At 47.4% G+C, this 26,273-nt stretch overlaps 2 protein-coding genes across 9 annotated transcripts in view; one reads left to right on the top strand and one right to left on the bottom strand.

Annotated features, from left to right (window-relative positions):
- FRY (FRY microtubule binding protein) overlaps positions 1-11,182 on the top strand; it is a 294,523-nt gene extending 283,341 nt beyond the window's left edge. For 5 of the 8 annotated variants that reach the window (XM_040426147.1, XM_040426153.1, XM_040426146.1 and 2 more), the window contains 4 exons: positions 4,605-4,622; positions 7,051-7,161; positions 7,882-8,084; positions 9,715-11,182. In XM_040426147.1, the coding sequence (XP_040282081.1) occupies positions 4,605-4,622; positions 7,051-7,161; positions 7,882-8,084; positions 9,715-9,973 (591 nt within the window). In that variant the 3' untranslated portion in view covers positions 9,974-11,182. The remainder of the gene's footprint in view (positions 1-4,604; positions 4,623-7,050; positions 7,162-7,881; positions 8,085-9,714) is intronic. The other 3 variants (XM_040426149.1, XM_040426152.1, XM_040426148.1) reach the window with 2 other exon arrangements.
- A 7,047-nt stretch (positions 11,183-18,229) lies between these two features.
- On the bottom strand, positions 18,230-25,276 carry ZAR1L (zygote arrest 1 like). The gene is made up of 4 exons (XM_040422481.1): positions 24,569-25,276; positions 20,734-20,826; positions 19,188-19,262; positions 18,230-18,507 (listed from the first exon to the last, which is right to left on the bottom strand). Exons 1-4 carry the CDS (start codon positions 25,175-25,177, stop codon positions 18,364-18,366), a joined length of 921 nt encoding a protein of 306 aa, XP_040278415.1. The 5' UTR covers positions 25,178-25,276; the 3' UTR covers positions 18,230-18,363.
- Positions 25,277-26,273: the final 997 nt, after the last annotated feature.

Raw genomic sequence — 26,273 nt, 5'->3', positions numbered from 1 at the left:
GGGCAATTGCACAGTGCCGCTGAATGCATGTGCCAGACATGTGCAACCTTATACTTATAGTTGCACAAAATATTCAAGATAATGGGTATGCTGTGGATATGAAAGTCTGATCCACATGAGCAAGTCCGCGTGTGAAAGGTCGCCAGCGTGTAGGTGGGGAATGGAAAAATCTATCAAACTTGTTTTGTACTGTTCTTTGCTTCTCTTTCTGAAGAATGTATATTCACAGCAAGGGCTTCTTCACAAGACTGTGTTCAACTTTCCATCTCAAAAAAGGATCCCTGAAAAACGCACAATATACAGATGGCTTTTGTGCGCATTTCTTTTGTTCCTCATTCCCATAGACTTAAATGGACGAGTCTGACCCTCAAAAATAGATGAGACTAGGTAGGGCATGTGCAGCAATGCACAGGGAAAGAGCCAGGAGGAGGGGAGTAGTACTTGTGGCACTGATGGGAGCAGTACTTGATTCATGGTGGCTGTCCTCACCCCAACACTCCTTGGGGCCAGGCAGTGATTGGGGAACACCCTGGCCTTTTTGGGGGCTCCTGCCTGGTGTTAGGTGGGGTGCTCTGGATGTTGGGTAGAGGGGTACAATCAGATTTACGGGCCAGCAGATGGATGGTGGAGTCACTGACCAGGCCGTTTAATAAATAGATGCTAGGAGGAGTTGTTCATATAACAGCAACAGGCACAGTTCTGAAGTATGTTACAGAGTAGGCTTCTCCTAATAGTTGTGTATAGGCAGTAGCAATGATGGTAGTAATCCTCCCTGGGGGGTCCAAGTTCAATTAGCAATATTTCCAAATAAGGCCGAATGAGTGTTCCGCGGCCGAGAGCGGTCCGTGGTATGCCGGGCTGGATTCCTGTTCACGGCGTCATTGGTTTCTCTGACGCTGTGCGCTTCATGCCGCCGCTGCACTACAGTAATACACTTGTATAGTGTATCACTGTACAGCAGCGGCGACATGAAGCGCACGGCGTCAGAGAAACCAATGACGCAGTGCGCTCCTGCTCTGAACAGGAATCCAGGCCGTGTTACCGTGTGCATTCGGCCTTACCCCAGTTGTGCAATTCTGTTCTCATTAACTCTTTCTGCAGTTCCCAGTTGCAGGGTCCAGATCTTGGATCAGTTGGCCAGTTTGTCTCAAAGTCTGGCGGACGCCAAAGAAGCATACACTTTCCACAGCAGCAAAGTCTTAGTGCCATAAACGTGCAGTACCTTACTATCTGAATCCAGAATGAGTTTGATGGTTCTAGACCTTCTGTGAAAGTCTGTTCTCTTTCCCTACGGGGTAGTCTCTCAGTTAGGGCTCATGCACACGAGCGTGGCTTGTTTCCGCATCCGAGACGTATTTTCATTCACTTCAATGGGGTGGCAAAAGATGCGGACAGCACTCTGTGTCCTGTCTGCATCTGTTGCTCCGTTCCATGGCCCTGCAAAAAAAATAAAAAAATAGAACATGTCCTATTCTTGTCCGTTTTGCGGACAAGAATAGGCATTTCTATTCTGGGCAGCCAATTCCGTTCCGCAAATAGCGGAACAAACGCGGGCGGCGTCCATGTTTTGTGGATCCTCAATTTGCGGACCTTAAATTATACTCTGGCAGTTCTTCAGTCTCAAGAATGGTGTTTTCTGGATAAGGCTTCTCTTTGGGCCTACTTGGCAGGAGCTCAGACATGCAGGTCTTGACCTCTAGCTTAGCTCAACTAAGACACTCTACTGACCAGCGGGTGGGTCCAGCCTATCACCCTGGAAACTAAGACTGCCAGTGTTAACTGTTTGTTGTCTATACACAACCATTTGGGATACACAGTGCATTACAACATTTAACTTTTGAAAAACGTTTCCTGTATCGGGCACAATACAAGTGAATAGGGCTGAGCTGCTATACAATGTACAGCTCTGTGGTAAGCACCGCTGCTTCCTCACAGCTTAGCAATCACAAACAGCTGATCGGCGGGGTAGTTTTGTAGTAGCTTATAAAAGGTTGCTTAAAATAAATAAAAACAAAAACATTTATATAAACCGCTATATCCGATAAACCGCTATATCCGATACACTATCATTGGGACCCCCAGCAATTACTAGAATAGAAATCCCAAGTTTACAGCTTCATTCAATGTCTAGGGCGCAGAGGAAAACATCTGATCGCTGTCCCATAGACTGGCTGGAGTGACACGGAAATGTTCGCCGCCGCTCCATTCATTTCTATGGGAAGATAGCCGAGCGCTGTACTTGGCGATCTCCTGCGCACAGGGAATAACTTTCTGTAACCAGAATACCCCTTTAAGACAACTTTTAGTGGGTTTCCATTACTAGTATTTACTCTCTAACCTAGCCCTGTATCTAAATACTTTGGTCAAGGCCAAGTTTTGTGGGCACTCACCACCTAGGGTACATGCTCCACCATGCTCTGTTTTTTGTGGTGGGGCTTATGGTAGGGCCCCGCAGTGGGCATTTCCCTGTGGTTTTGTGGGATTTCCTAGGTGGATTAGTAGAATACATTAACTAGCCTGATGGGTACGTTAAAAATCTAAATAATAAATCTTTAGGTAAAGAATATAAAAAAATATAGGGAATAAGCCTACTAATAAATAAACAGGCTTAAAGAGGCGTATCCGTTGTATGGCTGAATACATATAGACTACCATACATACATGTCAATGGATGGAGCCATGTGCAGATATGTGAATGTGTGGGCGGACATCATAGCGCCGATGCTCCGAATCCGAGTATCAACAACTAGGCAGAATATTGTTGCACAATCACATAAGGCTACTTTCACACTCGCGTTTGGTGCGGCTCCGTCGTGGATCTGCACAGACGGATCCGCACCGATAATACAACCGTCTGCATCCGTTCAGAACGGATCCGTTTGTATTATCTTTAACATAGACATGACGGATCCGTCTTGAAGACCATTGAAAGTCAATGAAGGACGGATCCGTTTTCTATTGTGCCAGATTGTGTCATAGAAAACGGATCCGTCCCCATTGACTTAAAGGCTGTAGTGGGGTTATTCCCTCTATTTTTAAATGTTCTTTACCAATAAAGATTTATTATTTTGATTTTTAACATTCCCATCAGGCTGGTTAATTTATTGTGAGTTAGGGACGTATACCTACAAACTGATTTAGGGTTAGTCTGTTAGCTTGTGGATTGGTACAAGGCTTAAAATGTCCTGAGAATCGCTATGCACTCCTTGTTAATGGGGGGATTTTTTTTCTACAGAGACATTGGGGGAGATTTATCAAATCTGGTGTAAAGGTTTAGTTGCCCATAGGGACCAATCAGATTCCACCTTTTATTTTTCAGAGCTCCTTTGGAAAATGAAAGGATCGATCCAGTTGGTTATGGTGGACAACTAAACCGGTTGTGCTTTGCACCAGTTACAATAAATCTCCCCCCTTGTCTCAGCCCATGCCTATACACACCAAAGGAAACCTCATTACCGACCATGGCGGAAACTATAAAACCAGTGGAATTTGGAGCAAATAATTCTATAGCCACAGACATTCATATACTGCTTACTGAGAGTCTTATTCTTTTGGAGTATGGCTATTGGAAAAGTCGTGAGACACATAAATAAGTGCCACTTGTCCTCGACCATTTTAAAACTGTGATTTGGCTGTGAAAACACAGGTGAGTTGCGCGTCGTGCATGACTTCCATTAAAGTCAATGGCAGAAAAGTTGTGCGCGACCTGCAACACAAATTTCGGACATGTCTGCATTATTTTGTGACTGTCACATTGCAGCATGTCACCTGTACTGACAAACATTATTTGAAATGTTGCAGTGTAGCCAAACCCTTGAAGGGGTTTTCTGAGATATCTTAACAGGTGGACCTATCTTCCGGATAGGTCATCAGTATCTGATCGGTGGGGGTCAACACCTGAGACCCCCACGGATCAGCTGTTTGAGAAGGCAGCAGCGCTCTCGTCAGCGCCGAGGTTTTCTCCAGCTTTTTCTAGGCCAGTGATGTCACGTTCATCTGTCACGTGGCCTAGGAGCAGCTAGCGATACAATGCGCAGCCGCTATACCATGTATGGCACTGTACTTGGTAAGCTGAGAGAAGGCCGTGGCACTACTGTGAGCTCCGGTGCCTTTTTTAAACAGCTTGGTCCTGGGTGTTGGTCTCCTCCGATCAGATACTGATAACCTATCCAGTTAAATAATCTCGGAAAACCCCTTTAAGGCCCTCCATAGTGCATGACCTGATCCTAGAACTATTGGTTAATTATTGATTATTATAAGGAGAGACGAGGCAGCTGCAGAAATGAAGTCTCTTCACTGGTGCGAGTGGGTCAGTGGCCTGGAGACTCTGGTAACACTTTGTCACCAGAACACTGCCCTTGAGCAATGAGTGTCTGTATCTCCGGATTCTAATGTTTCTGTCACTATTCCTTTTTATCGGCTTGTGTGACTGCCTTGCATGCCGTAGGTATAAAATGATGTTTTTCAACCCTTCCAGTGGTTGAAAAATGACTGCTAGCGCTGCTTTACGTGAAGCTGTTCAGATCTGGGTTCTCTATATTGCATGCACTGACGTGAAACTGTCCTCTCTTCTCCTGTTTTCTCACACCACGCTGTCTCGCTAGCAAATGGAATCTCTTGCAGTAAGTCTCTTTTCTTTACTATATTCTAACTGCCATCATTGTATACTAATATGTGGACGTCGACATGACCATTCAGAGTTGGTGTAACGCCTACCCTGAAAAATCATACGTATCAGGGAGCCCACCAGTGTCTCGGTGTTCTCCTGGTCATCTTCCTCTAGACAAAGTCCTCTGTGGTACCACTGCTGATGCCTTGCACCAGGATAATTGCTTTATAATCATTAAATGGACAGATAGCGACTGGGGCCTCATGGGTGTCATGCGCCAAGGGGAACCTCTGAGATATCGACACTGTGGACTCCAGTAAAGTATGATTTTGTTAAGAATGTTTTTGTCACCTTAAAATTCATTTTTATCCCAAGTTCAATTCATGTTTTACAATTGTCGGTATTAATATCTTAAGGCAGTCTTCTCCAACCATTGGCCCAGGAGCCACGTGGGGGTATCTGACATCATGCATGTGGCTTTTTAGCTGGTGGCACAAGGGTTGTCATATTATTACGCACATTTAGCACTAAGGTCAAAGCCATATCACTGGCAGTTCATAGCAATGTTGTGGTCCTATTAAAGTTTGCTACATGGCATAGATTGGGTAGACTGGGTGGAGAGGGTGGTGAAGGCTTCAGGGCATGTGCCCTCCCTATGATCTGGCCCTGAGTCAAACAATAGGAATAATGTAACCGCTGTACCTAATATAGATAAAAAGGGGTATTCTCATCTGGGACATTGATGGCATGTCTCTGGGATATGACATCAATGTGGGTCCCACCCCTGTAACCTGCTTTTATCTCCATCTTCTATCTCCAGAATGGTCGAGCAGCTCTGCATGCACAACCACCCTCCGTTCACAGCTATGAACAAAGGGTGGTCATGCATGCACAGCTGCTCTCCCTTCACTTTGGGGGTCCCGTCCTGGAGACAGGTGTGGGTCCAACCTCTAGGACTTGCTTCTGTTTGATATTGATAGCTTATCCTAGCGATATGCCATCAATGTCTCAGATGGGAATCATTGAGTAGTTAATACTTTGGGCTCTGTAGTTCTTTAAATACCAATTATAGGTGGTGATGTGTGTCATTGCGCCCTCCTCAAGTACCCAGACGTTACTGGAAGAATGTATGCTTTATAGAAGTGATTTCTTGCTGAGCTGGATCATGGACACTATGGCTTCCATCGCCTGGTCTGGTACTCTGTCATCTCATGCAGTAAATATGTTTATTAAAGGCTTCAGATTTCTCTGCAATGCGTAAAGAAAACTTGGAGCCATCAAATCCACAGGAATTTGCCTCCTCCCAAATTCCTGCTGCCAGTTTCTTATCTGTGTGTTTGATCTGCAGGCCATGGCGTAGGGCTGCTCTTTACTTCTAGGACAGGGTCGTCTTCTCTAACCTGATCTGATGCCAATCCATGCCCAAACATCCAGCTTAGGCCCCTTTTACACGGGCCTCAGGATCGGAGCAATTATCAGGGACCTTTGTTCCCGATAATTATCTTGTGTAAATGTGCCACCAATCGACCATTCGTCAAGTGATCACATAAAATCGTTTGTGGGCAGCAGATCCCTAGAAAGGAAAGTACACCGCACATCTGCTGCGTACTCTCCATTCACTTCTAAGGTAGTTCTGAAAAGAGCCCAGAGAGGGGGCGCTGTGCTATTTCTGGAACTCCCATAGAAGTTTCGGCCCTTGGCTATTTTCAGCACTCTAATAAAAGTGAGTCTAGGGTGGCCGTGCCTGTGTGGTATGCCATGCTTTATTTTGGAGGCCCTATTCTGGAGATATCTGATATTGGTGGCATAAAACGGACATAAAACATATTAAATTCCATACTGAATAATGTAAAGGGAAACTGTCAGCAGTTTTATGCTGAGGGTGGCATAAACTAGTGATAGATCCCCTGAGCAGAATGCCGGGTCACCTACTTGAACTGACCCAACCGTTTGGTAAAATCTGTATTGTGTAGCTGGATGAATATGAGGACTCACCGGCGTCTGCTGTGTATTAACCAGCTCCAGCACTGGATCTGTTCAATGCAAAGCACGTGCCAGTGAGTCCTGATATTCATGATCTACTAGCAGGGATGAGCGAGTAGAGCTGGGACCTCATTAATATGAGGACTCGCTGGCGTGCACTGTGACCAGCTCCAGTGCCACCTTGCTATGAGTATCGGTCACTGATGTATGCTGCCCTTCACTGGTCTACACAGAGATGGTAGAACATTTGAGAAGGGACATACACTCCATAGTCACTACGGTATATTCTGAAGAATATATAAGCTTTTCTACGACTTATGATCTGGTAAATAAATTTGCCCACTTTTGGCTGTGTCTCTGATACCATTGTGTAGAGGTTACCAGGCCGTGTACTTTGTGGGCAACAGGATATGACGTGATAAATGTTTACTAACATGCATTTCTCTGTTCATTTGCAGCAATTGGAACTCTGTCAGAGATTGTATAAGCTTCACTTCCAGCTGCTATTGCTTTTTCAGTCTTATTGTAAACTAATTGGACAAGTCCACGAAGTCAGCTCCATGCCAGAGGTATGTCCATGGGTTCAAGACAGAAGTTCTGCTATTTGTGAAATCAGCCTTACTTGCAGTTTCATTAGGCATCATGTCGTGACCATATTGTGGCACGGCGGGGGGCATTGAACACTTGCTGTTGGGTTCCCACTCAGATTACAGCTGATCACTGGGGGTCCTTGTGATCGGATAATTGTCAAAGGCATCCTAGGCGTGGCCAAAAAATGTATTGTTTAAAGAGGACCTGTCACCTCTCATTAGTAACTACTTGCATTCCTCGTGTAATGGCAGTCTTTTCATATACCTCTATGTTGTACCATTCCTGTATTATTCCTACTAGAAGTTTATGAATGGTCAGCAAAGGGTCAAACTGAGTGTTACCAGTTGGGGGGGGGGGGGGGGGGTGTCCCTGCAGTCTGACGCTGTCCAATCGGTGTTTCCAATTCAGACTGTACAGGGACACACCCCAACTGGTAACACCCAGCTGGACCTTTATTACACAGTGCTGACCATTCATTCACAGGAATAATAGAGGAATGGTGAAACATAGTTTAGAAAATAGATGCTCCTGACCATTTCCATTGGGAAAGCTTGCATGTCAGGTCCGCTTTAATCCAGCCATGAAAGTAACTCTCAGGGACTGCAGCTACATATAGACCAGTACAGTGGAAAATAGAAACGATATAATCTGGAGATATCATTAGATTAATAATCTGATCCTTTTCATTTTTTCTGCAGTTAATTAACATGTCAAGAGAACTGAATGAGCTGAAGAAGAACTTAAAAGAGGCCAGTTTATATATTGCAGCAGAGTCCCTTAATATGGATGCTGCGCCGTACGAGCCACCCTTCAGTTCCACAGAGTTCGCCATACAGTCCATGCTGGAGTGCTTGAAGAACAATGAGCTTGGGAAGGCAATACGTCAGATCCGCCACTGCAGGTGAGTCTGAATGCTGTAGTACATTGTCTTTAGTATTGTCATCAAAAAATACTGGCAATCTGCGAGAGACTCCATGCTAAGACACCAGGATCCATCAGGATCCGTTGTTACGCATTCGAAAACCCATCAGTCATATCTGTCGTGGCTCCAGAGTGAACAATGATGTCTAAATGATGGAAAGACTTCACTCAGGATTTATAAAGTGACGTGTTTTACAGGAAGGTGCAGTACTAAGCTAGAAGGGGCCATAGACCTGAAGACTTCCAGGAAAGGTTTCCCCTCTCCTCTGTGTTTGCCTTTAATTCTGATTCTGAAATAAATATTGGATCAGACTTGGAGCAGAGGAGTGAAGCCCAATATATCCCAGAGGAGAATGTTAAAATAGAAACATTGGGTCAGAAATATAAGGAAGGACATTTTCAGGTACCACCACCTGGATTTTTTGATTGCCAACCTGAAAGATCACCCAGAGGTTGCAGCTTCACCACTGTTGCCAAAAATATATTTGGTGTATGCATAGATGATAATTCCCTTTATATGATATTATCAGCTACCCTATTAAGCTACATTGATGCCATACCTGTGATCCAGAGTGGTGAGCCACTAACAAGCCTCCTTCACTCTGGTGGACATTTACCCAATAATGATGGGTGGTGATAATGATCTAGTGAAGATCTGCTGATTGCTGTGGGTCTGACTGTGCGGACAAGCTGTCACTTGAGTCCTGTTTCACAGGGTGAAGCAGCAGGTGATGGTCTTTGTATGGCTTTCTCCTTTTAACCCATGGGCGTTAGGGCGGCCATATACATTCAGTAGCTGTCGGCTGATCGATCGTTCAGCCACCTCTCCTGGCTCCCACACACACAGACGTTCACCTTGGTCGTATGTCTAAATGGGGGAGGGGATGACAAAAGGATCGGGCGAAAATATTCACTTCGCCTGATCCTTTTCTCCCCTGACATCATCTGTCGTGGAAGAATCGGGAGCTCCCCACACATATTATACCATCATCCGAACCCGCTGTTCTCGCATTTTCTACTTGACTATCTCTAGTAGTCCAAAAGTTTCAAAAGAGTTGCACGTGTCCACCGCTCCATTCAGATGGTGAGCACAGGTCCCTGTTCCTGTGATCAGCAGGAGCCCCAGTGGTCGCAACTAGTGTTGAGCGAACTTGTGTTTTTAAGTTCGGCGTCTAAAGTTCGAGTTCAGGTTATCGAAGTATCCCGTTATGGATTCTAAATTCCGTTATGGTCCGTGGTAGCGGAATCCATAACGGGATACTTCGAGAACCCGAACTTTAGACGCCGAACTTAAAACACAAGTTCGCTCAACACTAGTCGCAACCTTACGAGAGACTCATTCCCTATCCTGTGGATGTTATCTTTTTTTTCAATCAAATCGTTTTTTATTGTTCAAATAAAGTTGGTATATCACAATACATTTTGCATCACAATTTTCTTGGTGTTTTCTCCCCTCCGCATCTCAAATATACACAATTATAAAAACATTATCATATGTCCATATATTTGTTACATCTTCTACAATCATTGTTCATAATGAATATACCAAAATAAAGACAAATCATTTACAGAGACATTTGACTGTTATAACCCCATAATTTGTGTTTTAGGAAACTATGGCCTAATGACATCTTCGGGAGCAGTGCTGACGATGAAGTGCAAACACTACTGAACATTTACTTCCGACACCAAACACTTGGACAGACAGGCACGTACGCCCTTGTAGGCTCCAATCAGAACTTAACGGACATCTGCACCAAACTCATGGACCTCAACATGGAGATCCGAGACATGATCCGCCGCGCCCAGAACTACCGCGTCGTCTCAACTTACCTCCCTGACGCCAACATTTCAGGCACTAGTCTCTGACAAGAAGCCAGCGTCTATCTTCGCTTCTCAGCTGGAAGTGCTGTCCTGTTGGACTGAGGTCACTCAGTATCTACTCAATATTGGGAAGACTCCTTCACACTGTTACCATTCCTTCTAACCCCAGGCCTCGTCTCTCAAGCAAAGCAGACAGATGACAGCACCTGCAGCAATGGTGTATAGATGTGTCGAGCGATGGCGCAAGAGCCCGGGTTGATCTTTGCCCCATGGCCAACCGCTGTTTTGCTTTATCTCAATACGAAAGAAGTGACTTCCATTGTGTACCAAAGCCTATTATACCGACTCATACTTCCTTTCTATAAACCTTAGGATGGCAAAAGTGCAATGTTTCCCAAAATAATATATATAGATATATATATATATATAGTCTATTTTTTGTTGCTCTTAATATACTTTTCAGATACTTTTTAATTTGTCAATGAACAGACAACAGGCAGAATGAGGCTGGCCGTAGAAAAATCTGTGATATGATTGGTCGATAGCTGAGAGCCTGTAGATATGAAGGCGGATTGTGAGCAGACTACGATGATGTTGTACACTGTAATTTGGAGGATTACTGTATTTCACGCTGCTATGACAGACATTTCCTAGAATGGCTAGGTTGCTGCGATAATTGTACTTGATCATAGTCAAGAACTGTTCCCGATCACCCCGATTGATTTAGGTCGCATTAACTTTTTAAGGATTCGGGCTGCCTTTTAATAAAACAGATTTGCTTTTCGAACTATTTATACAATGAAAAAGAAGGCTGATATGACTTGACTACCATACCGAAAGTGGAAGTTTAAAGAACGAAGACATCTTTTTCATCCGTCACGCATGCATCTTTTATTTAATGTATATTTGGAGAATTTTAATTGTTGCAATGAAGAGTTCTAGGTTCTTTTTTTTTTTTTATGTTGGATAAAGCTTTTTTTGATTTATTTAATGCATATTATATTGATATATATATATATATATATATATATATTGGTATACATGTATGGCATTCTCCTCCTTGGGAATTTCTGCCGTCGAGTGTGAATTGAATCGCATGAAATTCTTTTGCACATCCGAGTCATTTCCATTCACGCCTAATCTGTGTAACTTATTCACTCTGTACATAATACTGACAAGTTTTGTGAAGTAATTAAGATTATTTTTGTCGAGTACATTCACTGAAATATATGATAAAGTTGTTCAGTCACTAAACGGATGCTGAAGTAATTTTAATGTACTGGAACTGGTGAGCTGCAAAAGCACGGCAATATATGAATATGTAGGAACGCTTGTTCCCAATAATTGCCCTAGAAACATAGAATGTGTCGGCAGATAAGAACCATTTGGCCCATCTAGTCTGCCCAATATACTGAATACTCTGGATAGCCCCTGGCCCTATCTTATATGAAGGATGGCCTTATGCCTATCCCAGGATGGCCTTATGCCCTGTGTGAAGGTGCTGCTGATCTCTCAACGAAAGCACAAAACGCTCACTGGTGATCGCATCTGTTACGTGCCACATTATAGGGATGAATGATCACTGTATCGATTGCATGTCCCCATATAGCAGAGGTGCTTTCTGTATACTAATGTAGCTACTGTGATCTCAAGTGTGAACAACAGGCCAGAGCTTGCTCTAATGACAGGAAGTCAGTCTCATCTCTGTGGCTGACTTCCTGTGAACTTTAGGATATCATAATCACCAATGAAACCCCTCCACATATCCCTGTGTTTTGTTGAACATATGTCTCCCCTATCTGAAGGACCAGGAGTGCAGAAGGGGAGTGTATGCAGTGATTAGCTGCAGTTATATAAACCTTCTGACTCACACTGCCTGTACTATCTGTGTGTGCTGACTCTCCAGTGTGGTTCAGTGAGATGTAGCTTCACACTGGTCTCCCTGCCTCCTGCATGTAAGAGACAAGGGAGAGAGGGCAGACAGGCTCAAGCCGCATAACATGGGAAACCATGGAGGCCCTGCAGGGGACAGCAGTTTTGTATCACTGATTTGTAATGATTGCCCTTACACAAGACTCAGCAGTGCAGTTTGGTAACACTCTGCCACCTCTGTTGCTGCAAAGCCAGGCATGATGGGAAAACCATATCTGAGGGGAAGGAGGAATCAGGATAGCTGACAACCCACAAATTACACACCAAATAAAAAGAGCTATCTTATTCTTTAATGGTGGACTATCCTGCACTATATAAGCAAAAAAAAAAAACTGTGCTTCTTTAATATGTAGGACAGAAGCTTGCGGGGACCAGGTATGATCACAACCAGGGTCGGACAGGCCCACCAGAGTACGAGAAGATCCTGGGCCCAATCGCTGTCAATAATGGACCCCTAATAAAACAGGGCTCTTAAGGTCCTGTATACACAGAGAGGTACCCAAGGGATTGCAGGCCTACGCAACTTCTGCCTCCGTGTAGGTTGCAGTGAGACGATCCCAGAATTCTGAATGGCACAAAGTCTCCTATGAAAGAGTGAAGCTTGCTTTAGGCCTCTTTCACACTTGCGTTGTCCGGATCCGGCGTGTACTCCACTTGCCGGAATTACACGCCGGATCCGGAAAAACGCAAGTGTACTGAAAGCATTTGAAGACGGAACCGTCTTCCAAATGCGTTCAGTGTTACTATGGCACCCAGGACGCTATTAAAGTCCTGGTTGCCATAGTAGGAGCGGGGAGCGGGGCAGCGGTATACTTACAGTCCGTGCGGCTCCCGGGGCGCTCCAGAATGACGTCAGAGCGCCCCATGCGCATGGATGACGTGATCCATGTGATCACATGATCCATGCGCTTGGGGCGCCCTGACGTCACTCTGGAGCGCCCGGGGAGCCGCACGGACGGTAAGTATGCTGCTCCCCCGCTCCCCGCTACACTTTACCATGGCTGCCAGGACTTAAGCGTCCCGGCAGCCATGGTAACCACTCTGAAAAAGCTAAATGTCGGCTCCGGCAATGCGCCGAAACGACGTTTAGCTTAAGGCCGGATCCGGATCAATGCCTTTCAATGGGCATTAATTCCGGATCCGGCCTTGCGGCAAGTGTTCCGGATTTTTGGCCGGAGCAAAAAGCGCAGCATGCTGCTGTATTTTCTCCGGCCAAAAAACGTTCCGGTCCGGAACTGAAGACATCCTGATGCATCCTGAACGGATTTCTCTCCATTCAGAATGCATTAGGATAATCCTGATCAGGATTCTTCCGGCATAGAGCCCCGACGACGGAACTCTATGCCGGAAGACAAGAACGCAAGTGTGAAAGAGCCCTTACATGAGCCTGATATCATACAGGATTAGAAAAGAAATGTGTCCTTATAAATACAACATAGTACATAAAGAATACACCAATAATACAATATATAATAAAAAATAAAAAAAGAACAGAACATTTGCCATACAAAGTAGGATGGAGCACCAGACCCCAATGCACGTTTCACTCTTAGAGCTGTTTCACACGAGCGAGTCCATTCCACACTCGGTGCGTGAGCGTGATCCTCCGTTCTGGACTTAAAGGAGCACGCGGCATTATCATGATTTATAATGCTATCTGCCTGTGCTTGACCTTACTTCTACAGAATCATAGTGACATAAAGCTGTCAGTATGATTCTATAGCAATAAGGTCAAGCAGAGGCAGATGATTCCCACACTGGACTCGCTCATGGCAACAGCCCTTAAAGGGCTTCTGTCACCCCCCATTTAGCAATTTTCAGTATCGGACATTAGCTATTTGCCAATGTCAGTTGAGTCCATATATATCACTCTTACCTCTCTCTGTGCTGTAATTTCTTTAAAAATCGAACATTTATAATATGCAAATTACTTCACTACCAGCAAGTTGGGCGGCTACTTGCTGGTAGCCGCCGCATCCTCGGACTATAAACACGCCCCCTCCTCCACTTGATAGACAGGGCCAGCGAGCGCTCTCCTCCTCCGCTTTTCCGGGTGTAGGCTGACGTCATCGGCACAGGCGCACTGAGGAAGGAGCAGGCAAGCGCGCGTCCTTCTCTCAGAGCGCCTGCGCCGAATGAGGACCGGTGCGGCGCAGGCGCGGGATTTCATGGGCAGACAGGGCCAACGGGAGGAGAAGAGCGCTCACTGGCCCTGTCTATCAAGTGGAGGAGGAGCGTGTTTATAGTCCGAGGATGCGGCGGCTACCAGCAAGTAACCGCCCAACTTGCTGGTAGTGAAGTAATTTGCATATTATAAATGTTTGATTTTTAAAGAAATTACAGCACAGAGAGAGGTAAGAGTGATATATATGGACTCAACTGACATTGGCAAATAGGTAATGTTCGATACTGAAAATTGCTAAATGGGGGGTGACAGAAGCCCTTTAAGGTATCAATATATGTGTTTAAGTGATCCTTCATTGGGTGAAATTTAACAACAAATGATCGTTTTAGCCAATGACGGACTGCTATTATCCGAAAAGTAGTCACTGGGCTTACAAATTTCAAATCCTAGTCGGACTAAAAATCCTTTGTTCAAAGAGATTGTTCGAGGGCAAAATATATTCTGTCCATGGTCAGATTTCATTGAACATACAGTATATGGAGAGTTTAAACAACTTGGACTAAAATAAGTCTGTGAAATGGTCATTCATCAGAGGATTGTCCAACCATTTCCAAACTGGGAGCCGTAATCACCACATGTAAGTGGTCTACACACCTGAACAATGTGAGCCTAATCCTAGTAGGTCACCACCAGAGACATAGGGGCACATTTATTAAGACCAGTGTTTTAGACGCCGGACAAGCCTCTACATAGCTTTGGCGTATCCAGCACAGATTCTAAATGTAAGAAAGCTTTCTAACTGTCTTACATTGAGAGCATATTCTACACCTAAAAGCCTGCCAGCCCATCCCCGTCCACTTTTTTAGTCCTGGAATGAGTGGGGAATATGTTGCAGATTCTGCCACACCACCGCATACAACAGAATCTGCGCCACAAAAGTGGCGTATATCTGGTCATAAATGATCCCCATAATCCCTAACTTCACATGCAGAAAAGCAACACTTCAAGAACAACGCTGGCACGGACTAAGGCCTCATTCAGATGGCCATGTATGTATGAAACCAGTAGACTTGTGGTCAGGCTGAGTTTTTCAGCTGTAACGTGCCCATATTAACAACTGTCTGAAAGAGAGGGTCACAAGAGTCAACACTTAGGCCCCGATTTGCCAGTCTGGTTAGGGCCTTTGCTGCCAGAGGAGGCATGCAATTCATGATTAGGTGCAGGCCTCATCATAAGGGTCCATTCACACGTGTTTTGTGGTCCGCCCAACATGGATACCGGCTGTGTGCGTTCCACACATGGCAAGCCTATGATAGAAGAGCCTATTCTTGTCCGCTATCAAATAGGACATGCTCTATATTTTTTGCGGGGATGCGGACAGCACATGGTCTGCTGTCCGCTTTTTTTTTTTTTGCAGCCCTATTGAAATGAATGGGTCTACACCCATTCTGCAAAATTGCGGAATGGATGCAGACCCAGAACAGCAGATGTGTGAATGGACCCTAAATGACATGCTTCTTTCAGCAGTCTGTTTGCCAGAATAACATCTACAACACTCCAGAGATGTGCCAAATTGAACCACTTTTTAGAAAGATATTTGTTGAAGATACATTAGTAAACTTGGGCCAGTGTGAACGCATCCTAGAAACAGAATTTAAAAAGTGTGCCCGCCTCCTAAAAGGCAAAATACTACACTTGTTATACTGAAAATACTTTGCATGTTTACTGTTAAAAACCCAAATGTATGGCTCAAACAGGACTACCACAATGACGTTCTCCTATCGAGGCTAAAGATTGCTTGATCCATTAGGGCCGTCTTTGCCGCAGGGAAAAAGGGGCAGCTGCCCCAGGCCCAGTTGCTCCTGGGGGCCCAAGGCAGCTCTATTTCCCGACTCCCACAGTCACTTGTTGTCTATGCGAGCGAGCGGCGTGCTGCTCCATTAGAAGTGAAGGACTTGTCTGTCAATTACAATTACTTACTGCCGAGTCTGCCAGCCAAGTGCCATGCTAGCTCCTCCTCCTGACCCTGCGTCCTTACGCTCAGGCATAGTCACATTGCCATCCTCAGGAGAGGAAGAGATGTGTCTGGGATTCGAACCCACAACCTTCTGTATCAGAGGCAAAGCATCTAACCACACAGCCATAAGAGACGCATTGACACTGACTGAAAAAATATGAAACTTTTACTGTTATAGCTGGCTAAGTGTACAGCTATACACATGACAGCTGCCCTAACACATCCAGCTCTGCTATATCTATACACATGACAGCTGCCCCAGCACATTCAGCTCTGCTATATCTATATATATCTACTGTATAGCAATACTTAGAGATATATAGATGTAGTAGAGCTGAGTGTGCTGGTGCAGCTTTCATGTGTATTAGATGTAGCAGAGCTGGGTGTGTTGGGGCAGCGGTCATATATAGAGATATAGTAGAGCTGAGTGTGCTGGTGCAGCTTTTATGTGTATTAGATGTAGCAGAGCTGGGTGTGCTGGGGCAGCTATCATATATAGCAGAGCTGAGTGTGCTGGGACAGCTGTCATATAGAGATATAGCAGTGCTGGGTGTGTTAGGGCAGCTGTCAAGTGTATAGCTGTACACTTAGCCACCTATAACAGAAGTCTCATATTTTTTCAGTCAGTGTCAATGCCTCTCTTATGGCTGTGTGGGTAAGTGCTTTGCCTCTGATACAGAAGATCGTGGGTTGGAATCCCAGCAGAAACTTTTCTGAAATACAGGCTAAATTAGAATACACAAGCACTGACTCCATATATGGACATACAGGGTGGGACACAGGAAGAGGCTGCTTTGTGGTTTTTTTTTTTTACCCAACTGATACTGGCACATGGGGGGGGAGGGGGGTTGGCACCATGATACTGGCACTTGGGGGAAGGAGAGAGGCACTCGATTAGTCTTATGTTTAGCATAAAACTAAACCAGGTGGGTAGAAGGATTGCTGTATTTCTCAGTGACTCATGTAGGGTTATAGATTTGGTGAATCTTGCTACACCATCTCTTTGCACACTTCAACAGCCCAACGTTTTGAAATGTATAGCGAGGCACAAAAGGGGCACATTTATTAAGACCAGCGTTTAATCCCTATAGCGGTGGGAATCGTTGGAGTTGTGAAGAGGGGCCAGCCTCTCCATAACTTGGGCAGATCCACCGCCACTTTTAAATGCAAGACTGGTTCTGAGCAGTCTTACATTTAGACCATTTTGGTAGATGACCAAATAGTAAATGAGACAGGCCTGTCCCCACCCACTTCATGCCTGTCGTGAGCAGGGAGAAGTTGCAGATTGCAGCAAAAAGGACCTTAATTTAGACTTGTTTAATAAATGACCTCCAAAGTGTCTACATCAGGGATCAGCAACCTCCAGCTGTTCAGAAACTACAAATCCCAGAATGCTTCAGTCACACGTTTGGGAGTTCGAACAGATGAGCATGTTTGCATGCTGGGAGTTGTGTCACAGCAGCTGGAGTGCCAAAGGTTGCCAATCCCTGGTCAACATCACACCAAGTAAATCTGCATTCACTCAGTGTTTTCCATCAGTGATTGTGAGCCAAGACAAGGACTGGAGCCTCCACAGACATTAGGCATAAGGGAAAGATCTGCACCTGTTCTGCGTTTAGAGCCGCACCTGGTTTTGTCTCAGAATCACTGATGGACATCACCGACGTGTGAATGAGGCATAACATTTGTTGGATTCTACATGAACCTGGAGACCATGTGCACCCCCTAGAATGGCATGAGAGGCATCTCAGCTCCTCACAGATTGGGGCTTCTGTAGAGCTGAGATACAACAATGTGCACACACCAAAAGTGTTTTCCAGTACTTGGCTATTGAAGACTAACCTAAGGATAGGTCATAAGACTGGTGGGGGTCTGATGCTCAGGGGACAGAAAGGTCCCTCTATGTGTAGGTTCCAGCATCCTGCAGCTCAGCATGGCCACTACAGTGGTCAAAACCTTCTGCTTCTGGCTCATTCCAGTGTTTCTGCCCAAAACATCTAATCAGTGTGGGTGCAGAGAGTCTGAAAACCACCACCAAGCCAATACTGATCAACTATCCTCAGGCTATGCCATCAACATCCAAGTACCACAAGAACCCCTGTAAACAGATGCCAATGCAAGCTGTACTAGCCACCTCTAGCTCTGTACAGCCTCTTGTAGTATGCCCATGCTAGTTTAAATATAATTTTTAATTTACTTTATTTACAATGTATACAAAACAGTGCCACGCTACAAGACAGACAAAAAATAACTTTAGTACATTTTCCAGTGCCGGGTCAAAAGCCAGGATTCAGCGCCAATTCAACAAAGTGCTACATGCATCGAGCAAAGTGCGTGTCGTACAGATGAAGCCGCGCTCCTCTAGACGATATACTTGAAGCTGTAAGTGCTGTCACACGAGAGCTTTTTGTTTTTGCAGCGACCACACAGTTCCTGGCGGTGGGGCCTCTTCAGGTCTATATGTCTTTTCTTCTGTGGACAGGAGCAGCGAGTCTTGGAGCAGCTCTAGAGATAAATGCATGCGATTAGAGAAGGCAAGTCCGCTGCCGTGCAACCACGTCTACAACCCCTACCCTGTTCTTGCATTTTTTTGTAATGGTCATAAAAAGGACATTGCAGTTGGGCAGAGTGATTCTCACGTTTGGGACCATTTTCATTTCATGGGCAGTCGGTTGTCAGTGTGCAGGGTCCACCATGTAGCTGTGCGCCCCCCCCCCCCCCCCCAGTTTATATATTCTATTACAGTCAGAGTGAAGGAGAATTACCACTAGAGATGAGCGAATTTCAGGTTATAAATTTAGTTTACTGATAAGGTGACTTGCATTATGGATTCCGTTACCATAACGCAATTCTATGACAGAATGCCCTTAGAGGCATTCCGTTATTTATTCTGTCATAATAGAAGTCTATGGGCTGCAAAACGGATCCGTCCTTTTTCTATTATACAGGGGAGTCATGTCCTGTATAACAAACTAGACGGATCAGTTTTTGCAGCCCATAGACTATTATGCATTCCGTCATAGAATTGCGTTATGGTCCGTGGTAACGGAATCCATAACGCAATTCACCTTTTACCAGTGAACGAATTCCATAAACTGAAATTCGCTCATCTCCACTTATTACCCAGGTTCGATATCACAGGGTCATCTGCACTAGAAATGCAGCATTTCATGGTTGCCACTTACCTGGCACTGAATTGCTTCCACTCTGTACGGATTGAATCCTTTTTGGCACTTGCGACAAAGTTGTTTAAAATAGACCTGTAAAAAGGCAGTAAAAGGGTTGTCAGGATAGGTCACTGTGTCCTTTTCCTAGGCCAGTGAAATGTTCATTGGTCAAGTCGCTTAGGTGCTGCTCAGCCCCATTCACATCTGCCATACCAAGCACAACCACTATATGGTGCTGTGAAGAGCTGCAGCTTATTTAGCAGACAGCTGATCAGCATGGGTGCTGGGACCCCCCCAATCAGATACTGATGACGTATCCCGACGATCAGTCATCAGTATAAAACAAGCGTGCTTTGCCATTTCAGAAGTCCCATAGAAATAAGAGGAGCGCAGGAGCAGCCAACTCCATTGATTTCTATGGGACTGCTGGAAAGCCATTTTCAGAGCTCCCATAGACCTGAACAGAGGGTGGCCTCGCATGTGTAATTACGTTCACTTTGGGGGCTCAGTTCTAGAGATCATGTGGGCCCCCAAGGTAGGACCCCCACCTGACACTGCTGGCATATCACCAGGATATTCCACCCATGTCTGAGGTACAACAACCCCTTTAACCCTTGGAGAACTGAGGTTTTCGTTTTTTGCATTTTCATTTTTCTTCCCCATCTTCCTTGAGCCATAACTTATTTTCCTGTTCACACAGCTGTATGAGGGCTTATTTTTTGCAGGACAAGTTGTACTTTCTAATGCCACCATCTAATATGACATACAATGTAGTAGGAAGCAGGAAAAAAAATATAAAAAAATTTAAATGGGGTGGAACTGGAAAAAACAATTCATCCACCATTTTACAGGTTTTGCCCTAACCCTGCCTCTCTGCAGTCTAATTGACACCCAGCTCAGTCGCCGGGACAGCGCTTGTACAGGCGGCGCATGCGCCGTCAGACTCAAGAGCGATCCTGTAACTGAATCGCGCGTGAGGAAGAGAAGACAGGCAAGCATCGGGGACAGCGCATGCACGATTCAGTTACAGGATCGCGCTTGAGTCCGACGGCGCATGGCCCGCCTGTACAAGCGCGGTCCCGGCGACTGAGCCGGGTGTCAGACTGCATAGAGGCGGGGTTAGGGCAGGGGAGTTACAGCCTGGAGTGAGGGAAGGGCTACCCCCTTGACTTCTACCGTGACTTGCCTAGCTGGAGAAAAGTACTTTATAAGGTGATTTTTTCATGCATATACATGGCAGAAAAGCGGGACAAGACCGTGTGCTAACACAATGAGGATGATCTATAAGGTACTTTTGATAGTTTATTAAGTAAAATCCAGGTGAAAGGTTTGCTTTAAATATATATTTTTTTTTAAATAAAATAGAAGTTTACTTTTTTATGCTTTTGAAGCTCTTAGTCGAGCCTACAAAATCAATTTTTTATTCTGACAATCATGGGTCTTTTTATATGTTGCAGAGAACATCTAAGTGGAAATCAAAGCATGCTGGGGGGATTGGACCATTTCTGTGCTGAATAAGGTGAAACCTCCACTCAACTGATGCGATCTGTAGCGATTGCCTCACCTTGTTGCTTCCAGAAATGCACCACACGTAGGCGCTCTCCCATCGGGTTTTGCAGTCTTTGCAGTGGAAGTAGCCGTACTTTTGTTCCAGGAACTGAAATAAAAAGTTAGATTACTCAGACTCCATCCCTTTCCTGCACAGACCCCTACCCTTAGTCTGCGCTTACAGGGGGTGTCATTAGGTTCTCCAGGCTTTCTTGAAAATCTTGCTGAGCTGTGGGGCGCCCAGTGCTTACCCACCATGATGCAGCAGGAGCGCATCCTTCACTCACTGCGCGTAATACTAAAATGGACAGCGCAGGCGCGGAGGAGACCGAGGAGGTTAATCACCTTTACAAGGGCGTGGCAAACTGAGGACGGAGCCTCTAGGTGCTGCAGCAACGCCCCACTAACACCTAGAGGCTCATTTGCATATTATAAAAGGAATTTAGCGCAAACAGCGGCAGGCAGGGAGATCCAAGTCATACAGCCATGTTCTGCTGACATTAGCACACAACGATTTTTCTGATGACAGAAACCCTTTAAGCCTATAGCGAGCTACCAGTGGGCAGATGGTCCCAAACAGGTACACTAGACCTGTGATGGCTAATCTCCAGCTGTGGTAGAACTGTTTCCCAAGATAGCCCCTTGCTTGGCTGTTCAGAACTCCAAAGAAATGAATGGTGCATGCTGGGGGTCGTAGTTTCACCACAGCTGAAGTGCCAGAGGTTAGTCTACTTTCACACTGGCGTTTTTGGCTTTCCGTTTGCGAGATCCGTTTTGGACCGCTTGAGAGCCCTGAACGGGTCAGTTTGCAATCTAATGCATTCTGAATGGAAAAGGATCCACTCAGAATGTATCAGTTTGCATCCATCCAGTCTCCATTCCGTTCTGGAGGAGGACAATAAAACTGCTGTTTTCTATGGCACCAAACGTGTGTGAAAGAGGCCTTAGCCATCACTGCTCTAGAGAGTTTAGACCAGTAAACTCCAGCTGCTGAAAAAGTACAACTCCCATCATGCCCTGCAACCATCATGGCACATTGACAGTTTTGCAACTTCTGTACAGCAACAGGTTGAAGCACATTGGCCTAGAGCAGGGATCAGCAACCTCTGGCTGTTGTGAAACAACTCCTAGCATGCACCATTACCTTCGATGGAAGAACAGCCAAGCAATTGTGCATGCTGGGAGTCATATATCACCACAGCTGGAGTGCTGGAGGTTGCTGATCCCTGCCCTAGGTGGTAAGGACTCATTCTCCAGTAAGAATGGCAGGGCACCAGTAATTCCCATACCTCCAGTTTCTGCAGCAGTCAATTAATTAAGTCCATTAGGAGTCTCCTGGAACAATCCTTGTGAGGACCTCCTATTGGGGTGTAATAAATATATATACATACACTGCAACAACACTCTCTGCCCCTCCCCCTGCTGCTAAGGGAATGAATACAAGTGCTGCCCTGAGTGACATGTCTGCCTGCTGATAGACTTAGCAGCATGTTGTATGTGTAGGACTACAAGTCCCAGCTGTACAATGACACTGCTGATACACACAGGATCTTCCCCCTACTGTTCTTGTGCAGAACTCCTCTAGTCTGAGCTCCTATGCCCAGTATTTGTCTCCTCACTGCCTGCAGCTACTCAGTAAAGCCTTCAGCCCTGAGTCTGTGCTGCTGAAGAATCCTGGGAGAGAGCAATAAGCAGCAGCAGGCAGCGCAGGGGGCGTGGCCAGCAGAGACAGGTCATGTGACCCTCGGTGAAATCTGGAGATAGAGTAAGTGAATTGTAAAGTCCTTACATTTGCCTAGTTAGAAACAAGCTTAAAAAAAAAAAAAAAAAAACAGCAACAACCTTAAGCAACTTTACAGTGGCTAGTGAAGGACCGGCCCCCAGGTGAAACTAAAAACCCCTACAAACTTAGGTCCTCACAAGTGCATTCCCGATGCACTGTCTGTATTTCAGACAAGTGGTCTGGCCACCAGTTTAGGCTAGTTTCACACTAGCGGCCGGGGAGTCCGGCAGGCTGTTCCGGCAGGTTAACAGCCTGTCGGATCCATCCTGCCGCTCCATCCCCATTGACTATAATGGGGGCGGAGTTCCTGCAGCAGCGCACCGAGACAGCCGGATTAAAAGTGCTGCTGTAACTCCGCCCCCACCCCCATTATAGTCGATGGGGACGGAGCGGCAGGATGGATCCGACAGGATGTTCACCCGCCAGAACAGCCTGCCGGACTCCCCTGCCGCTAGTGTGAAAGTACCCTTAGTTCCTAAAATGTATCTGCCCACCCACGCTACCGTGACACTCCTCACCCGTAAGGGAATCGCTGCGAGGTCCCTAAACACAGTCTGCTGCTTGGACTGATAGAATCTGAACACCCTGTAATCAGCGCAGGTTCCCACATGGATTGTTTCAAAAACCTGACTTTTATATACCCTTAGTTCCTGCAAGTTTGTATGCCTATGATGCTGTGGGTTTGGGTCTCATACCCATGGTGGTGCCGACCTACACACCTGAAATAGTATTAGGAGGCATCTAATACACTTGTGTAGACCTGTTCTCCAGCTTATAGGCCCTGGCTGAGAAGGACTTGGATTTGCTTCTCCTGTGCATGATCATTACCTGAAGTCAGCCAGAGCCACCTGCCCCTCAATGCATCATGGTTTTCTTGTATAACCAAAACCATGCCAGATGTGGGGGGGGGGGGGGGGGCCCCGGGGTCAGACAGCAGAACGGGGGGGGGGGGGGGGCCCAGGGTCAGACAGCAGAACAGTGGGGGGGGGGGGGGGGGGCCCAGGGTCAGACAGCAGAACAGTGGGGGGGGGGGCCCAGGGTCAGACAGCAGAACAGTGGGGGGGGGGGGGCCCAGGGTCAGACAGCAGAACAGTGGGGGGGGGGGCCCAGGGTCAGACAGCAGAACAGTGGGGGGGGGGGCCCAGGGTCAGACAGCAGAACAGTGGGGGGGGGGCCCCAGGGTCAGACAGCAGAACAGTGGGGGGGGGGCCCCAGGGTCAGACAGCAGAACAGTGGGGGGGGGGCCCCAGGGTCAGACAGCAGAACAGTGGGGGGGGGGGGGCCCCAGGGTCAGACAGCAGAACAGTGGGGGGGGGGGGCCCCAGGGTCAGACAGCAGAACAGTGGGGGGGGGGCCCCAGGGTCAGACAGCAGAACAGTGGGGGGGGGGGCCCAGGGTCAGACAGCAGAACAGTGTGGGGGGGGGCCCAGGGTCAGACAGCAGAACAGTGGGGGGGGGGGGCCCAGGGTCAGACAGAACAGTGGGGGGGGGGGCCCAGGGTCAGACAGCAGAACAGTGGGGGGGGGGCCCAGGGTCAGACAGCAGAACAGTGGGGGGGGGGCCCCAGGGTCAGACAGCAGAACAGTGGGGGGGGGCCCAGGGTCAGACAGCAGAACAGTGGGGGGGGGGCCCAGGGTCAGACAGCAGAACAGTGGGGGGGGGGCCCAGGGTCAGACAGCAGAACAGTGGGGGGGGGGCCCAGGGTCAGACAGCAGAACAGTGGGGGGGGGGGGGGGGCCCAGGGTCAGACAGCAGAACAGTGGGGGGGGGGGGCCCAGGGTCAGACAGCAGAACAGTGGGGGGGGGCCCAGGGTCAGACAGCAGAACAGTGGGGGGGGGGGGGGGCCCAGGGTCAGACAGCAGAACAGTGGGGGGGGGGGGCCCAGGGTCAGACAGCAGAACAGTGGGGGGGGGGGCCCAGGGTCAGACAGCAGAACAGTGGGGGGGGGGGCCCCCAGGGTCAGACAGCAGAACAGTGGGGGGGGGGCCCCAGGGTCAGACAGCAGAACAGTGGGGGGGGGGGCCCAGGGTCAGACAGCAGAACAGTGGGGGGCCCCAGGGTCAGTACCTGGAAGGCGGCCGTGTTCTGGTCAGGCTCCTTCTCAGGCTCGGCCTCTGGCCTCTTCTCCGCGCTCTCCTGCAGATGCTCCTCCGCCTCCTTGTAGTCGGGGACGGCCGGACCCTTCCTGATAGCCCGACCTCCCTGCGGTAGAGAGAACACCCTGCCGTCCACCACCGGGGAGTACACGGCCACCGGCCGAGTGAACCGCACGGGCTCGGACTTGGCGGCGCTGACGGGAGGCCTGCGTAACGTGCGGGGCCCCAGGGAGCACTGCACCCCGGCGTCCACCCGCGGGTTCACCTGCACCCCGACCTCCTTGGTGTTGGCCTTGCGGAGCCGCGGGGTCAGGTTGGGGTTCACCTGGGACAGGATGGCTTTCAGCTGCGCCCGCTGGACGTTGTCCAGGTAGTCGGCGGCCTCGGAGCCCTTGCCCGTCTTCCAGGCCGCCTGCTTGTTCCTGGCCGGGGGCTGCGGGACGGTCCCGGGAGGAGCCGGCCCGAAACTCCCGCCATAGCTGTGGTAGGCGTTATAGGGGGCGCACATGAAGGCCGCCATTAGTTTGTATCTGACGTGCGGGGCCGGCGCGGCCTCAGCTTTATCCTGGCCGGGCCTCATCAGCCCCAGCTGGGCCCGGTCACCCGCTAATCACCGCTCATTACATCCCAGCACCTGTAGGGCCTGCCGGCACACAAACCGACACTAGGGGCGCTGTGGAGGCGCCAATCAATAGCCTCTGTGGTCACATGACATTCATGCACACGTGAGATTGGATGCAGAAGTGTCATGTGTCTACGAACTATATTATGGCAGCATAGGCGAAGGCTGGAGAGAGAGGACATTTAACCCCTTAGTCAACAGCCTGTTTTTGGCCTTACTGACCAAGCATTTTTCTTCCTTTTTCTCCATCATCGCATTCCAAGAGCTATAACTTTTTTATTTTTCCATCTATATAGCTGTATGAGGGCTTGTTTTTTGCGGGAAAAGTTGTAGTTTTTAATGGTGCACATTAGGCTACTTTCACACTTGCGTTCGGAGCGGATCCGTCTGATGTTTCATCAGACGGATCCGCTCCGATAATGCAGACGTTCGCATCCGTTCAGAACGGATGCGTCTGCATTAAAACTTAGAAAATTTTCGAAGTGTGAAAGTAGCCTGAACGGATCCGTCCAGACTTTACATTGAAAGTCAATGGGGAACGGATCCGCTTGAAGATTGAGCCATATAGTGTCATCTTCAAGCGGATCCGTCCCCATTGACTTACATTGTAAGTCTGGACGGATCCGCTCGCCTCCGCACGGCCAGGCGGACACCCGAACGCTGCAAGCAGCGTTCAGGTGTCCGCTCACTGAGCGGAGCGGAGGCTGAGCGCTGGCAGGCGGATGCATTCTCAGTGGATCCGCCTCCACTCAGAATGCATTGGGGCCAGACGGATGCGTTCGGGGCCGCTCGTGAGCCCCTTCAAACGGTGCGCACGAGCGGACACCCGAACGCTAGTGTGAAAGTAGCCTTAGGGGTACACATAACTTTCTGAATAACTTTTATTAACTCTTTATGGAAGGGAGATAGGAAAAACAGCAATACTGCCACTGCGTTTTTACGTTATAAATTTTCTGGTGTTCATTTTTCGGTATAAATAACAATATATTTATTTTCTGGGTCAGTACAATTACAGTGATACAAAATACATAGTTTTTTTTTAACGTTTTTCTTT

This window comes from Bufo bufo, chromosome 3 (genome assembly GCF_905171765.1).
Source record: "Bufo bufo chromosome 3, aBufBuf1.1, whole genome shotgun sequence".
In the NCBI taxonomy this organism is placed as follows: Eukaryota; Metazoa; Chordata; class Amphibia; order Anura; family Bufonidae; genus Bufo; species Bufo bufo.
Note: the sequence above shows the minus strand (reverse complement) of the source record. Positions and strands in the feature narration are given on the sequence as shown.

Excerpts from the sequence above, each read along its gene's own strand:
- ZAR1L (XM_040422481.1), bottom strand. The coding sequence starts at position 25,177 with ATGAGGCCCGGCCAGGATAAAGCTGAGGCCGCGCCGGCCCCGCACGTC. Across the intron at positions 20,827-24,568 it reads AGAACACGGCCGCCTTCCAG|TTCCTGGAACAAAAGTACGG; the intron begins GTACTGACCCTG and ends TTTTTATTTCAG. Across the intron at positions 18,508-19,187 it reads TGGAAGCAATTCAGTGCCAG|AGCTGCTCCAAGACTCGCTG; the intron begins GTAAGTGGCAAC and ends ATTTATCTCTAG.